General features: G+C 42.6%; 1 protein-coding gene, 1 non-coding gene and 1 pseudogene across 3 annotated transcripts in view; 1 reads left to right on the top strand and 2 right to left on the bottom strand.

Annotated features, from left to right (window-relative positions):
* The window catches only part of HSD17B3 (hydroxysteroid 17-beta dehydrogenase 3), a 66267-nt gene that overhangs the window by 20192 nt on the left and 30009 nt on the right, over nt 1–16066 (bottom strand). For both annotated transcript variants that reach the window (XM_069575742.1, XM_069575741.1), the window contains 3 exons: nt 3539–3614; nt 1676–1783; nt 584–651 (listed from right to left, as the gene is read on the bottom strand). In XM_069575742.1, coding sequence (XP_069431843.1) covers nt 584–651; nt 1676–1783; nt 3539–3614 — 252 coding nt within the window. The remainder of the gene's footprint in view (nt 1–583; nt 652–1675; nt 1784–3538; nt 3615–16066) is intronic.
* Nucleotides 5332–5433, bottom strand: LOC138434859 (U6 spliceosomal RNA). The gene has a single exon (XR_011254923.1). It is a non-coding gene; the product is annotated as a U6 spliceosomal RNA (small nuclear RNA).
* Nucleotides 5707–6850, top strand: LOC138433107 (CDK5 and ABL1 enzyme substrate 2-like; annotated as a pseudogene).

The following is a 16066-nucleotide window of genomic DNA, read 5'->3' as shown; positions in this document are numbered from 1 at the left end:
GAAGCATCATAGCCTGTTCAAAATTGGTATAACCCTTTGCTTTCAAAGGTGAAAGCCTGGAGAAGAGTCAAAATACAGTGCCTTCAAAGACTGATAATGCATAATAAATTTACTCAAGACCAACAGTGACAGTCATGGGTCTGAGTTAAGCTTGTTGAACTTACAACACCCTCAGCCACAAAGTCTGTATTATGGACTTCTTTCACACTGAAAGTTGAGCAAATCTTATGACCTTGAAAGGCAAAGAAAGCTTTCTCCTACTGAATCCAGAGCTATGAATTTGTTAGGCAGCATTACCTCCTTATAAAGCACAGTGTAGAGCCCCCAAAAGACTGGGACAAGTGAATTTTGATGTGTGGAGAAGAGGGAAGATGTTCTTTTCCTAGAGATAGTCCAGAACAGTGATACCCTTCACTATGTATCCAGTACTCAGGTGAGTACTTGAAGGGGACACCTCCAGTCGTCCACCTGGATTACAAAATTTTGGCCACACTCCCATCACCCCTTCCCAGTTCTGGTATTACCCAGCTGGGTGCTCAGGACTTGGGGAGAGGAAAACATCCACAGAACAGTACAAGCCTACCTGGAAGTCATCTGGCGTGTTAAGGAAATGGCTTGGGAGAAGGTTTGGAAGCATTCCAACATTGTTGACTGACCAAGAAAGGCAAAAAAAAAGAGATATCAGAAGAGTCCATGGCAAATGTCTATTGAAAGCCTTAAAAATTGTCATATTCAACCCAGAAATTCTTCTCTTGAGAAGTTTTCCAAGAAAGCATGTACAAAAAGATGTATATAAAAGGCTGTTCACTGCAACATAATTCAATAACAGTGAGGAAATTGGAAGGGAAAAAATTGTGGTCCAATAGTACAATGCAGATAAAATGCATCATGGTGCAGCCATATGGTGGGATGCAATGCAGTCATTCAAAACTATGACTGCCCAGAGTTTTTAAAACCTAGGAGAACATTTGTGACATATAATTTTTTTAATGTTGCAAAACAGTATGTAAGTTTAATCCTCATTTTGAAAATATGCATGTATGTATCTGGAAAGATATGTACCAAGATGCTAGCTCAGGCTGTTAAAGACTTTAAGGAACTCATAGTTCTTTTATGTGTTCATCTGCTCTAATTTTCCTAGAGTACATTTAACATTATTATTAGTAAACATGTAATTATTTTGAAAATCAAAATCCTCCTTCTTTCTACAATACACCGTACTGTGTATGTGATCACAAAACAGATAATCTATAAATTATCACAGAAAAAAAATTGTATCTTATTTCCCAAATGAGAAACTCTATCCTGAAATAACCATACTGACTCACTACTTCATGAATCAATCATAGCAATGTTTGTTTACTAAACTAATTCCATTAGACCAAAGTTTCCCTCTTCCTGTCAAATGTCAACCTTCAGTGAAAGAAAAATATTTTAATACTAGTAAATATGGTTGGGAAGATTGAAACCATGTAGGTTTGCTACATTCCAAAACCATATACAAATCTGTTAATCCAGTAAAGCCTTTTGTAGAACTGAACTTTAATATTTGGTTTAATGTTACAGCTTACAGTCATGGGTTAAATTTAAGCTACTACTGAATAATCAAGTCACACTAAGATCATTATTTCACTGACTTATTTCAACAAGCTTTGCATTATTGCAATTTACTTACCTAAAATTCCAATTTCTAAGCCTTTAAGTTTTTCTTTAATATACTCATAGATGTCATCTTTGGCAAAATCTGCTTGTATTATCTTCACAGTACTTCCTATAGTCCACTCTGCATTAGAGACAATAGTTATTTTTCAATGAACAGGTGTCCAAATCCCCCTCTTGTCCCTATTCCCCTAATACTCCCTGAGTATTACCTGAATAGAACAGACACTTAAGAGCACAAGCGCATCATCTTAATTAGAAACAAGAAATAGCCTCAGATAAATGCTGGAATGTGTTAAAAGATTTGTGAATGATGGTTTCTGTGTGATTCTAAGAGTTACTGCAGTGACAACTAAAGGCATTATAACAGATTTAATACAATACTTCTCAAAGCAAGGTCAGCAGACCACTGCATCAGCATCACTGGTAACTTGTTAGAAACAAAATCTCAGGCTCCACCAGACCTACTGAACCAGGAAACCCTGGGAGTGGGCCTGGTGATCTGTTTTCACACGCACTGGGGGTGACTGTGGTGCAGGCTCAAGTTTCAGACCCATGGGCTAAGGGCTGTTAGAGCAAAGTGTAATCCTTGTGCTCAGTGAGTATCAGGTCCTCTCCACGTACACTCAGAAACCTTTCGCATTTGTCTAACTCTTTAGCATTTATAAAAACATTTACACGCACAGTATATTTTTTTAATATTCTCAAGAATGAAGTAGGTATTGTCTCCACTTTCTGGAGGAGAAAATTAAGGCTCTACGGAGCTTACTAGCTTGGGGGCACCCACACCCTGCTCTCTCCAAGTTCAATCCTCTTTCCACTGGTCTATGTGAACTTGCCTTCTGTGGGAGCTTTTTCTTAGATATAAAAGCCGTAGGCAGATTTCACTAGCTGCTGCCCACTCAGCTTTGGAGTTAGACCCAATATTTCTAGGGCAAGTGATCTTAAGGCATAGCCTGGGGACATTTCAAAGACACTACTTGTTTTTCAAAAAGACAATGAAAAGTGCACAGTAAGGAAAATACTGAAGAACGTCCTAGTCCTGGTCAAAGTTATTTCAGATACCCAGTCAGAGAACAAAAGCAGAATTCACTGGTTCAAGGGCACTGAGCCTCCTCATTGTGATTGTTCAGCCACATACTCCCCCACGGCCTTCTCTTATCCAAATTTCTCCCAGGGAAATAAGAGTGTCCCCAGACAGCCTGCTATGGTCTTCATGAGTCTTCATAGTTGAAAACTCATTCCTTTGCATTAAGTTCAGTAATCACTAAGTTATTAATTAATTACTAAAATTCAAATGCTCAGAAGGGGATATGATGATCATCATTGACTAAAAACACTTCAGAGTGGATTATCAAAATAAAATATTATAATATAAATCTTATCTCTTAGGATTGTATAATGTACAACCCTCACACCATACATGGCAGCCCTGAATCAAATCTTTTTTTTCTTTTAATCCAACAACTAGCAGTGAGCATTGTCTCTCATCCCTCTGCAAGGAGCACAGCACAGACATAGGGAAGGGAAGTCCCTGCTTTTAAAGGAAGTAACTGAAGCATTCAGACAGCTGAGGCCTCTGGATGAGGGGATCTGATTCTAGAGACAGACCCTAGACACAAGAAAGGAGTGGACCTATTTGTGGGGTGAATGTGTTTCTGCTTCATGAAGCCCAAAGAATCACTGATGAACTAAAGTGAGCTCAAGCCACTTATGTCCTGCACTTAACTTTGTAAACTGGGCTCCCCGAAGGAGGCTGTTACCCCAGGCACCAGAGAGCAAATGTAGGGATGCTGACAGATGCCTCCGCAGACAGGATGTGAGCAGACCTGGCTAGTGGGCTCCACAAACGTCCCCCTTATTTCTTGGAGTCACTCACCAATCTCCGCAGCAATGGCCTGAAGTTTTTCCAGTGTCCGGCTGATAAGCACGACATTGAATCCCTGTCTTGCTAACTGAAGGTAGGGATGGGAAAACCAAAACAGAGATGATAAGCAGACAAGGAAGGCTTGTTATATTAAAGTGAGTTGGGGCATCACCCATTTGGTCATAGGGCGATATGCTTGATCTTCCTAAGTTTAAATGTGCACAATGTGACAATGGTTTCTAGGCTAAGTAAAACAGCCACACTGGGCCAGGCGAAACATGACATAATACCAGTAGTGTATTTGCATATGTTTATTATACACCAGGGCTTCCCTCGTGGTCAGCAGTCAGAATCCACCTACAATGTAGGAGACACAGGTTCAGTCCCTGAGTTGGGAAGATGCCCTGGAGCAGGGCATGGCAACCTACTCGAGTATTCTTGCCTGGAGAATCCCATGGACAGAGGAGCCTGGAGGGCTACAGACCACAGGGTCTCAAAGGGTCGGACAAGACGAAATCAACTGAGCACGCATTACATGCCAGGAACTACTATTCTACGTGCTTTTCTGTACAGATCCACAATCTGAATGCCCTCTACCTGAAGCATTTATGGTCAGATGTGGGTTGGAATTCAGAATTTGGAGGATTTTATACTATGATTTATGTAACAAGGTCTAGGGCAGCAACCTATAATAAAAAAAAAAAATTCTGCATCAACTTTTGAGCTGCCTCCTATTCACGAGGACGCTCTTCTTGTGGTTCTCTTCACTCGGGCACAGTCTTGGACCTGAGCCCTCTCTTTCTGTTCTCTGGCTCCCAACAGGATAGAAAATGAAATAGGGAACTGGAGAGTAAATGGAAGTTTTCCTGAGATTAGAAGGAACTCTCTTCAGAATGGACAATGCCTCGACTCACAGGGGCAGAGCAACAATGTGCAGAAGTGGTGTGCATTAATATGGCCCAGAGGACACATGTGCTGGGTGGTCATAGACAGGCCCACCTGTCCTCACACCTAAAAATGCTACAGGTGAGAAAAGAGAGTTTTGCCTGAAAAAAAATGGGAAAACCAATGTTCTTCTGGAGAGAAACAGACAATATTTGAGTTAGTGACAAAGGACTTATGGAGTCCTGTCTCAAGCCCACAGGTGCAAGGCTGCGCACCAAGGCCACAGAGGCGGAGCCCAGAACCAAGGTCATCTCCAGAAATGACTGAGCCTCTTTGTAACCGCTGCCAAAAGCCCCCGATCCTTATTGGCCAGTTCCTGAACCCATATTAGGCAAAAATGCCCACCTCGCTACTCACCCTATCGTCCCCTAATCAATCACTTAATGCTACCCTTCCAGCAAGAATTTTCTTTGTCTTGAGGCTCCAAAAATTGGCTACTAACCCACGAAGAGTCATCTTTCCCTGGTCTGTCAGGAAGTCGGCCTGTTGTACTTGCAGTGTCCCTATCTATTCAGAAGTATCAATTCATTCAGAACTATCTGTTCAGAAGTATCTATCACTTCCATGGGCTCTCCCTTGAGCCAGTGCACCGTTCTAATAGCTTCCTGTGGACTCTCCCCTGGTCTGTCAGGAGGTCAGCCCACTGTGCTTGCAGCACCTTCATTATCTCTGCTCTTTGTTCTTAATAAACTCACTCCTTTCTGAAATACTCTGTCTGGAAATTCTTTTCCAACCCAAGCTCAGACTATAGCGACAAGGCTCAATTAACTGAAATCCTTCTTAATGTTTTTAATTAAGCAAAACTGTTACAATTTTAAGCCTTGGTAAAATACACATGACATAAAATTTGCCGTCCTAACAACTATATGGAATGTTTCACAAATCTGCGTGTCATCCTTGCACGGGGCCCAGGCTATCTTGTCTGCATCGCTTCAGTGTTTGCATGTACGCTGCCAAAGCAAACACTATGCCAAATTTTTAACAAGTTATATTATAAAAACACTCAGGCTGAATTGAGGACTTTACCATATAGTCTCCAATAGCCAATATTCAAGCCTGTGGTCTCAGAATCACCCAGGAAGACATCAAACGAACAAAACAATTCCCACCAAAACCATCCAGTCAACGATCTCTGAGGGCAGTGGCCAAAGCGTGTGCAGCACCCCACTCATTCCCGGGCCCTTACCCAGCCACGCTGCCACCCAGCAGGTGCTGCAGAGGCAAGAGGACTCAAGATGCAACCAGGCTGCAATCTTCTCCCCTCGACGGGCAGCCCCAGAGTCCGGGCCTGCGCAGCAAGTAGCACCTGCTGCCCCTGTCACAGCCATCTGTTGCTGGAACCCGCTGGCAGGGCCTTGATGCCCCAGGGGCTGCTCAGACTGGGACAGAGCCTGGACAGTGCCAGAGAAGGCTTGTGGCCTGCCCTCAAAAGATGCAATGGGATGTGCCTCTTTCAAAGAACCAAATATATCTGGATCCCCAGACCCAAAGGCATGGAAGAGATTCACTTCATCAAGGACATAAGGCAGCATGACACCAAGAACAGCAGGACTGCTCTGATCTGCGCCAAGCGGTCCCTGTGTGCAGCCTTCTCAGCCCCACCCTACAGAGAAGGCTGCGGGTCAGTGACCTGACGGTGGCCAGCCAGAAGCAGACCCATCCCTCCAGCAGCTCTTCTGAGATAGTCTTCCAACTGGGGGCAAATGGAAAGGCTGTGTCTTACGTCAAGTTCCTATACTGTACCAACACCCTGGTCACACTCAAGACAGACAGCCCTGGTCCAGCATCCCCACACTCTGCTGGCTCAGAACTAGGGGACAACTCAGGGATGCCCTGGAGTACAACCCCAACCTCCTGGATGACTCTTAGGGGCCCTGCGGCAGGCACAAGCGCCGTCTTCATGTTCATCTGCTACATCACCACAGTGACAGGGCACGTGAAGCCCCCAACCTCAAGAAGGACATGAACAAAACTTTCCCGGAGAAGTCCCTGCACATCGAGCTAACGCTAAGCAAAATTAGAACTTTAAAACCAGAAATGCAGAACCTGTCCAGGAAGTGGGGTTTGGAGCCATGACGGTGTCCATGTCTACCGGCACTTGGAGAAGCTGGTCTTGCAGGGTGAGCTCAACAGGCAGAACTGCAGGCTCTGCACCAAGACCAGCAGCGACCTCTGCAAGTGTGACATGGAGCAGCTCATTGACAAGTTAAAAGAAAGGTTTCAGTTCAACAGATGCGATCTAACTGGGTTTGAGTTCATGGTGCTCGTGGTCTTGGACTTTTTCTCCACCTTCCCAAGAACCAAGTGTTACCTCATTACAGATACTTCATCGGAGCTTCCCTGGCAGCTCAGCTGGTAAAGAATCCGCCTGCAATGTAGGAGACCCTGGTTTGATTTCTGGATCAGGAAGATCCACTGGAGAAAGGATAGGCTACTCACTCCAGTATTCTTGGGCTTCCCTGGTGGCTTATTTGGTAAAGAATCTGCCTGCAGTGTGGGAGACCTGGGTTTGATCCCTGGATTGGGAAGATCCCCTGGAGAATGGAATAGCTACCCACTCCAGTATTCTGGCCTGGAGAATCCCATGGATTGTATACTCCATGAGGTCACAAAGAGTCAGACACTACTGAACGACTTTCACTTTCACTTTCTTTCAAGAAGCTGTTCTAGCCCTGCCGGCCTCCGTGGCATTCCTGCCACTTCATGAGTCTGAAGGTGGGCTTCCAGCACTGGAGTGTGGATGGCGGCCTTCCCTGGCTGGTACCACTGCTTTGCCACACCCTTGCTTCCTTGGAGAGACATTGCTTCCATTCCAAAGCACAGCACACTGCCATAGTATCTCTAGGACCCCCCTCCTATGTTCTTCTGTGAACAACATGTGGAATTTTGTTATGGTTTCTTTTTCCCCTGTGCCTGGGACTGGTCTGGCATCAGGACTTTGATTTACAGTGTGAAGTGGTGAATCCTGACTTCACAGCATGTCTCATCTCTGCATCACCCAGCCCTCTGCTACCATCATTGCCACTGCACTGGCATCTGGTGGAGACCTTGGTCTCCAGATCTCGCTGCAAATGATGGATTTCTGGAGTTGACTTGTTAGAGCATTAATCTAGGCTACTTAGGGTTTTCTGACATGGAAATAGCACTATGGACCCTCCACCCCTCTGCCAGTTTCCCTCCCAGCCCAGGACAGCCCCTCGGGTGTGTCCGCCCACCTTCCCGTATCCATTAGCAGAGCTCTGGCATCAGCCTAAAGCCAATAAGAGCAGGCCCCTGGTTGGTTTGGGTCTCATTTTTTACTCTGGGATCTCTGTTCTTCTGAGGATCGCATCCCCTGGGTGTCAGGTAACCCAACAGGCCTTCAGCACAGAACCAGGCCACCCCAGGCAGGGATCTGCCTCACCAGGAAAACTCCATTTGCCCATGACTCTTAGGACCTTCAGGATGACTGGATTGCTGGCTCTTGATTTTCCTAAGCAATATTGTGGAGAAAAAAGGTATTTATTGTCATTTAGAATTTGGTTCTCTGCTTTTTTTTTTTTTTTGGCAAGGAAACAAAAACTGGCTAAACGAGGTCTGTCGAAGTTGTGATTTCAACCACATTTGACTCTCCAGCAGGGAGGCGAGAGACCACTTCAAGCCCTGCCTCCCCACATGGGCGGGTGCCCAGGCTTTCTTCCTCCCTTGCAGGAAGTGGAAGCCACCTTGTCTGGAGCAGACACCCACACCAAGCAGACCCCAGGCACTGGTCATTGCCCTCACAGGCAGCTCTGTGCCCAGCACGCCAGCTTCTCCACACTACATGTAGCCCAGGTTTTCCACTTGCTGTTCCTCCAGAAACACTGACGACCAAGGACTGGAGCTCCTCCTTCACAGGTCAGCAGCTCTCGGAAAGAATGGTGTTAGCCAGACCATTAAGCTGCTTCCTGACCACTGTCTCATGAACCTGTCACTGGAGGGGCTCTAGGACAGTCCCACCTGCATCCTACCCATGTGGACTGGTGCTTTTGCAGAAAGGATACCCTCATCAGAGCCCTCATCTGAGCACTCAGCCACCAACCATAAACTGAGACCCCAGCAGGAGTGTAGGACAACTGCTCAGACCCTGCTGGCTGCTATTCCTTCTTCCTAAGTCACTTACATGGGCTAAGGGGGACTGCAGGGTGAGTGTGAAGCCCAAGTCTGTATTCTCACCTAATTTACTGAGTTTCTCTTCCCTGTTCACCCCAAGAAGAGAAGTGAAGCGAAGTCACTCAGTCGTGTCCGACTCTTCACCACCCCATGAACTGTAGCCTATCAGGCTCCTCCAACCATGGGATTTTCCAGGCAAGAGTATGTCCCCCAAATTGGACGTGCACCAAGGAGGGCATGAAGGATGAAGCTGCTGGGCCCCAGGCAACTCTTCTAGAAAATGACCTGTCATGCCACCACAGCACTCAAGGACACTCCTGTTACAGACACTGCAAGGGACCAACTTCCAAAATGTATGTCCTGGTCTACAACTAGCCTTGAAGGAGGCTAACATCTTCCTGGGTATTTCTATACAGATTTTAGAATGGCTGATACAGTAACTTAAGTTTGCGTGTTAATATGGTGAGAATTAGTCATTCACCAAACCTCTCTGTAACCTTCCCTTTAGTGCGCTGCTCCCTTTTTAATAATATCAAGAGCTGCCACTGTGCGGTACTCACATGAAAGTGAAAGTGAAGTCGCTCAGTCATGTCTGATTCTTTGCAACCCTATGGACTGTAGCCTACCAGGCTCCTTCGTCCATGGGATTTTCCAGGCAAGAGTACTAGAGTGGGTTGCCATTTCCTTCTCCAGGGGATCTTCCCAACCCAGGGATCGAACCTGGGTCTCCTGCATTGCAGGCAGACGCTTTACCATCCGAGCCACCAGGGAAGCTTGCGGAACTCACGTGAAGCCAATATTCAAAGCATTAAACTTTAGCCTGAACTGTCACCGCCTAGAACCAGCCCAGACACCTGTGTCCAGGGCATGGGGCCACTCTCTCAGCACCTGAGAGGTGCTGTAGACTTAAATGAGCGCTAAGTGGCTATTTAACCTCACTATCTAGATACGTGTCATGGATTTGTTTGCAAAAAGTAACATATTTGTATTTTAAGTAAAATTTAGTTTTGCAAAAAATAAAGGGAATCTCTGGACTTGAAGCCTCAGCATTTATGTCTTTTGCTATTTTGATTTATTAAATTGTATTAAATACACAAGTATATTCTCATTGTAAAAGATGTCCCCTCTGCCCTCACAGTGCCACTTCCCCACCACTGCCAGGCTCCTGCTATCTTTAGTTTGGTGTTGATCCCCCTTTCTAACTTTCTCCGTCTACATGCTTCCCTAAGTACATACAGAAATAGAAGTTTGTTTTGTGGGGTTTCTTTTTTTCACACTTTATAAGTGGCATTCTATGTGTGTGTGCTAAGTCACTTCAGTCGTGTCTGACTCTTTGCGACCTTATGGACTGTTGCCCACCAGGCTTCTCTGTCCATGGGATTTCCCAGGCAAGAATATTGGAGTGGGTTGCCATGCCCTTCTCCAGGGAATTTCTCCTGTACAATGAAGTTATTCAGTTATTTATATATATATATATGTATATGTATATATACACACACACTCCTTTTTTAATATTATTTTCCATTATGGTTTATCACAGAATATTTTATTTGTTTTTCTGTTTCTGTGATTGGTTTATTTCACTAAGCATGTCATCAAGATTCGTCCACATTGTAGAGTATGTCAGAATTTCCTTTCTTTTCAAGGCTCAAAAATAGTGCGTTATATGCCTATATCACATTTTGTTTATTCGCCCATCATCAATGAACCTTTAAGTGCACCTTTTTTGAAAAATTTTCCCACTGTGTTTATATTTTTAATTTTTATTGGGGGACAGTTGATTTACCATGTTGTGTCAGTTTCTGCTGTACAGCAGAGTGAATGAGTTATCCATTCCTTTTTTAGATTCTTTGCCCATATAGGTCATGACAGGGTATTAAGTAGAGTTCCCTGTGCAATAGAGCAGGTTCTTATTAGTTATCCATTTAATATATATTAGTGTGTATATGTCAATCCCAATCTTCCCTTGTAACCATAAGTTTGTTTTCTACAACTGTGACACTATTTCTGTTTTATAAATAAGTTCATTTGCACCATTTCTTCTACATTCCACATATAAGCGAAATCATATCATATTTGTCTTTCTGTCTGACTTCACTCAGTATGACAGTTTCTAGGTCCATCCATGTTGCTGCAAATGGCATCATTTCATTCCTTTTTATGGTTGAGTAACGTTCTGTTGTATAATCCCCATCAACAGAGGGATAGATAAAGAAGGTATGGTATGTATCATAGAATATTGGATATAGTTCTCTGTACTATACAGTAGGACCTTCTTGTTTATCCATTCTCTACATAAAAGCTAATATCTGACACCCCCAACCTCCTAATATGTCCCTTTCCTAATCCTCTCCCCTTGGCAACTTCCAGCCTGTTGTTTCGTAGATAGTTTCATTTATGTCATATTTTAGATTGTGTGATATTTGTGTTTTTCTGACTTACTTCACTTGGTGTGATAATCTCTAGTTTCACCTGTCTTGCTGAAATTGCATTATTTAGTTCTCTTTCTGGCTGAGTAGCACTCCCCTGTGTGTATGCACCACATCTTCTTTACCCGTTCATCTGTCAGTGGACATTTAGGTTGCTTTCATGCCTTGGCTATTGTGAATAGCACTGCTATGAACATAGGCATACATTTATCTTTTTGAATTACAGGTTTGTCTAGATATAAACAGAACATACCCTTTGCCCATTCTACTCTTTGGGTTTTCATTTTCTTATCAATTTGTAGGAGTTTTATTTTTATTATATATTATTGGTATTAATTATTTGCCTACTATATATATATATATATATATATATCAGAGAAGGCAATGGCAACCCACTCCAGTACTCTTGCTTGGAAAATCCCATGGACGGAGGAGCCTCGTAGGCTGCAGTCCATGGGGTCGCTAGGAGTCGGACACGACTGAGCAACTTCACTTTTACTTTTCACTTTCATGCATTGGAGAAGGAAATGGCAACCCACTCCAGTGTTCTTGCCTGGAGAATCCCAGGGACAGGGGAGCCTGGTGGGCTGCCATCTATGGGGTTGCACAGTCTCCTTTTCTCCTTTGCTTATGGTGCTATTTCCATACATTATATTAATATAATATTAATTTAATGTCATCAAGTTTGTTAATATTTTGCTTATTTTTTGGAATTTCCTTTATGATTTTCCCTAATCTCAAGGATATAAATACATTTTTTATAACCCTTTGTAGTTTGCTGATTTTTGTTGCTGTTGTTTATTTTCTGAGAATAGTGTGAGGTTGAAATCATCCAGTATTATTTTTTTTCAAAATGGGTGGCTAATTGTCTTGGCAACATTTTTCTATTTATCCATTTTTTCCCTGATTTGAAATACTCAATCGTATGCCCAGTTCTCATATGTATGTGGGTCTGTCTTTGACCTGTTTGTTCTGTTGCATTGGACTGTTTCTTAATTCCTATGTCAGTGCCACTTCTGATCATCTTATCATAGGCTTTGATATCTGGTGTCTGAGGAAGTCTCTACTATTTGTTATTTTCTTTCAAAATGTTTTTGTGTTTTCTTCTTTGTTTAATTTCCAAGTAAATGATAAAATTGTATTTTTAATGTATTATATTGAAATTAGATGGTGATTGCAGCTATGAAATTAAAAGACGCATACTCCTTGGAAGGAAAGTTATGACCAACTTAGATAGCATATTAAAAAGCAGAGACATTACTTTGCCAACAAAGGTCGGTCTAGTCAAGGCTATGGTTTTCCCAGTGGTCATGTATGGATGTGAGAGTTGGACTGCGAAGAAAGCTGAGTGCCAAAGAATTAATGCTTTTGAACTGTGGTGTTGGAGAAGACTTTTGAGAGTCTCTTGGACTGTAAGAAGATCCAACCAGTCCATCCTAAAGGAGATCAGTCCTGGGTGTTCATTGGAAGGACTAATGCTGAAGCTGAAACTCCAATACTTTGGCCACCTCATGTGAAGAGTTGACTCATTGGAAAAGACCCTGATGCTGGAAGGGATTGAGGGCAGGAGGAGAAGGGGATGACAGAGGATGAGATGGCTGGATGGCATCACTGACTAGATGGACATGAGTTTGGGTAAACTCCAGGAGTTCGTGATGGACAGGGAGGCCTGGTGTGCTGCGATTCATGGGGTCGCAAAGAGTCAGACACGACTGAGCAACTGAACTGAACTGAACTGAAGGAGAAAGTTACATCTTTGTAGAAATCAGTTATCTCATCCATAACATGCTATTTATTCAGATCTTCTGCATTCTTCTAAAACTTCTAGAAGTTTCTTCATAAAAATCTTGGACATTTCTTGTTAGTTTGCATTAGTTAGGATAACTTAAGCTTCTATAACAAATAACTCCAAAATTTCAGTGGTTTCACACAATGAAGTTTGGTTTTTATCTTATATAACAGATTCTATTACACATAATTCTTTAGGACCCACAACAGAGAAAGGCATTGCCACCTTCAACTTTAGGTTTCTAAAGTTGCCCTGGCTGTTCCAGCCAGTGAGAGGACTGAAAGAGGGTGGAGAAGACACAACCCTTCCCTTAACCTCCTTGACCAAGTGACACACATTGTTTCTACTTGATTTCACTGGGCAAATGTCACAAAACTCCAGCTAGATGTAAGGGAGTCTGGGAAATTCCCTAGCTGGAATAGCTGCCTACCAGCTACAACTTTATACAATGGAAGAATAGGGATTTGAGGGACACTTAGCTGTTCCAGCCACCAATATCTTATATTTATCTGTGGCCATTGTGAATTAAATTATTATGAATAACTAAATTGGGTCAATTTATATAATGGAATACCATACAATACTGAAAACGAATGAACCAAGTTCTACACACACCAGCATGAATGAATTTCAAAAAGCACAGTATTGATCAGAAGCAGAAACAGATTCCAAAAGGCATATGAATCAATTTACATTAAGTTCAAATCAAGTAATGCAACCAAATGTACTGGGACACACACACATGCTACAGAACTTTTTTAGACTAAGGAAATTATTAACACGATGTTCATGATAGTGTTACATCTCCAGGGGCGAGAGAGGGGAAACACAAAGGCATGACACATGTGCCGGTCTGACAAGCTTCAAGGGAACTGGTGAGGCTGTATTTCTTAAGCTTGGTGATAAAGGATACTGCACTCATTTCAATTTTTATTTTTGTAATCACATTCAGACATTATATGAAGAAGGAAATGGCAATCCACCCCACTATTCTTGCCTGGAGAATTCCATGGACTGAGGAGCCTGGCAAGCTACAGTCCATGGGGTTACAAAGAGTCAGACACAACTGAGCGACTTTCACTTATTCATTATATACATTCTTGTCTGGTACACCTCCCTCCCTCCACACACATACACATGCACACGGCCACAACATACTACAGTAAATTTCGGATATTCAAAGCCTGAATCAGAAATTATAGGGTGGAAGTCAAGCCACACAGGAACAAAGCAATGAAGCCAAGAAAATATAAAGATAATTAAAAGCTGCTGCTTTCATTTAAGGCAAGATGAAAGCAAATAAGCTTACAGTGCAGCTGAAGTAATTTAGACTAGGATAATTTAGACATTAGGAAGAAGAAATTCCTTGCTGAAACAGCATAAGACACCATCATATATTGCCAGTACATGTAGGATAATATTTAAGATTAGAGAAAAGCAGTTGTTTTTCTTGGGTTGGGCTGAGCCAAGGGATTTTAATTGAAGAGGCAACTCTGTGCCATTACCTGTATCTGCTGGGATCACTGTCTTGAGAAGAATTCTAACAGCTTGTCTGACACACTGGAGCTTGTAGCATTTTTACCATCCCAGATGTTGGGGGGTGGCACTAAAACCACCCAGGTATGAAGAAATTAAACCAGACAATCTTTAGTCATATATTTTGCTTCTAGCACTCTGTGCGCATTAATAGCCAAGAATGCATGTTTACATATATGAGAGTGATGAAAAGTAAATCTTATAATGTTTAAATATATTATACATATTATATGTACATAAATATTAAAATTTATAGTAGTAGAGGGTCAGTTAAAGTTGGTTTAATAGTATAGCAGACAATCTGGCAATCGTATCCGGTATTTGAGTGCACACACCCATTGATCCAGCAATCTTTCTGATAGGGATGTATTCTTGGATATATGTAGGTTTATTTCCAAAGATGCGTCTTGAAACATTATTGTAAATACAAAAATAAAAGGCAAGCCCATCCCAGTAAAAGAAACATGGTACATTGCTGGGATAGGATAACCTGAAATCATTCAAAGGAATGAAGGCCATCTGTTCGCCTTTGGTATGGCAAGATCTCCCTGTTACATTATTAAATGAACAAGCAAAGTTTAAACAAGGGTTTATGGTTGTGGGACCCAGGATCCCATTTGTGCTCATGTGGGCAAAAAGTAAACATATAGGTGTAATTTCTGCTAAGAGACTGCTAGCAGGCCAGTAAAACTTGCCCCCGTCTTCTTCCCAGGCACATGACCGGATGACACTCCTGGTCTTTCTTCTGGTTACAGGACTGACTACTGTCAGTGGGCTCCAGGAAGCAGACATGCTTATGACCCAGCTCCAATCTTGAAGAGTAGCTCAAAGGCTTACAGGATAGATGAAGAAGCAAGACAGAAGGAACTAGACAGAGCCACTTGCCACTCAGGAAAGTCCCTGGATTGTTAGGCTGAAATTACTCTGTACTATCAACCTCCATATCAACATGTAAGTATGGATATAGCCATGGTTTTCCTTTACCTTTTCTGAAAGGAATCTCAAGACATTGTGAACGCTGGGGACCTTTACAGAGAAGGGCCAGGTAAGGGCAGGAGTGAGGAGAGTCCTTTATTTCTCGTTCTATGCCTTTCTGCGCTGCTTGAGTTTTCTAATTTTATACCTGTATTATTTTATCTTTAATTAGAATTGTCTGGGCAAAGAGATAATGACCTTTTTTCTCTTTTCTTCCTTACACTTCTTTGAATTAAAAACAAAAACATTTTATGAAGACCTATAAGACCTTCTAGAACACCCAAAAAAGATGTCCTTTTCATTATACGGGACTGGAATGCAAAAGTAGGAAGTCAAGAAATACCTGGAGTAACAGGCAAATTTGGCCTTGGGGTACAGAATGAAGCAGGGAAAAGGCTAATAGAGTTTTGCCAAGAGAATGCGCTGGTCAGAGCAAACACCCTCTTCCAACAACACAAGAGAAGATTCTACACATGGACATCACCAGATGGTCAACACCAAAATCAGATTGATTATATTCTTTGCAGCCAAAGATGGAAAGGCTTCACACAGTCAGCAAAAACAAGACCAGGAGCTGACTGTGGCACAGACCATGAATTCCTTATTGCCAAATTCAGGCTTAAATTAAAGAAAGTAGGAAAACCACTAGACCATTCAGGTATGACCTAAATCAAATCCCTTATGATTATACAGTGGAAGTGAGAAATAGATTGGAGGGATTAGATCTGATAGAAA

The sequence above is a fragment of the Ovis canadensis genome, chromosome 2 (genome assembly GCF_042477335.2).
Source record: "Ovis canadensis isolate MfBH-ARS-UI-01 breed Bighorn chromosome 2, ARS-UI_OviCan_v2, whole genome shotgun sequence".
NCBI classification, from domain to species: domain Eukaryota; kingdom Metazoa; phylum Chordata; class Mammalia; order Artiodactyla; family Bovidae; genus Ovis; species Ovis canadensis.
The sequence above is the reverse complement of the archived record's forward strand: the minus strand, read 5'-3'. Positions and strand labels throughout refer to the sequence as shown.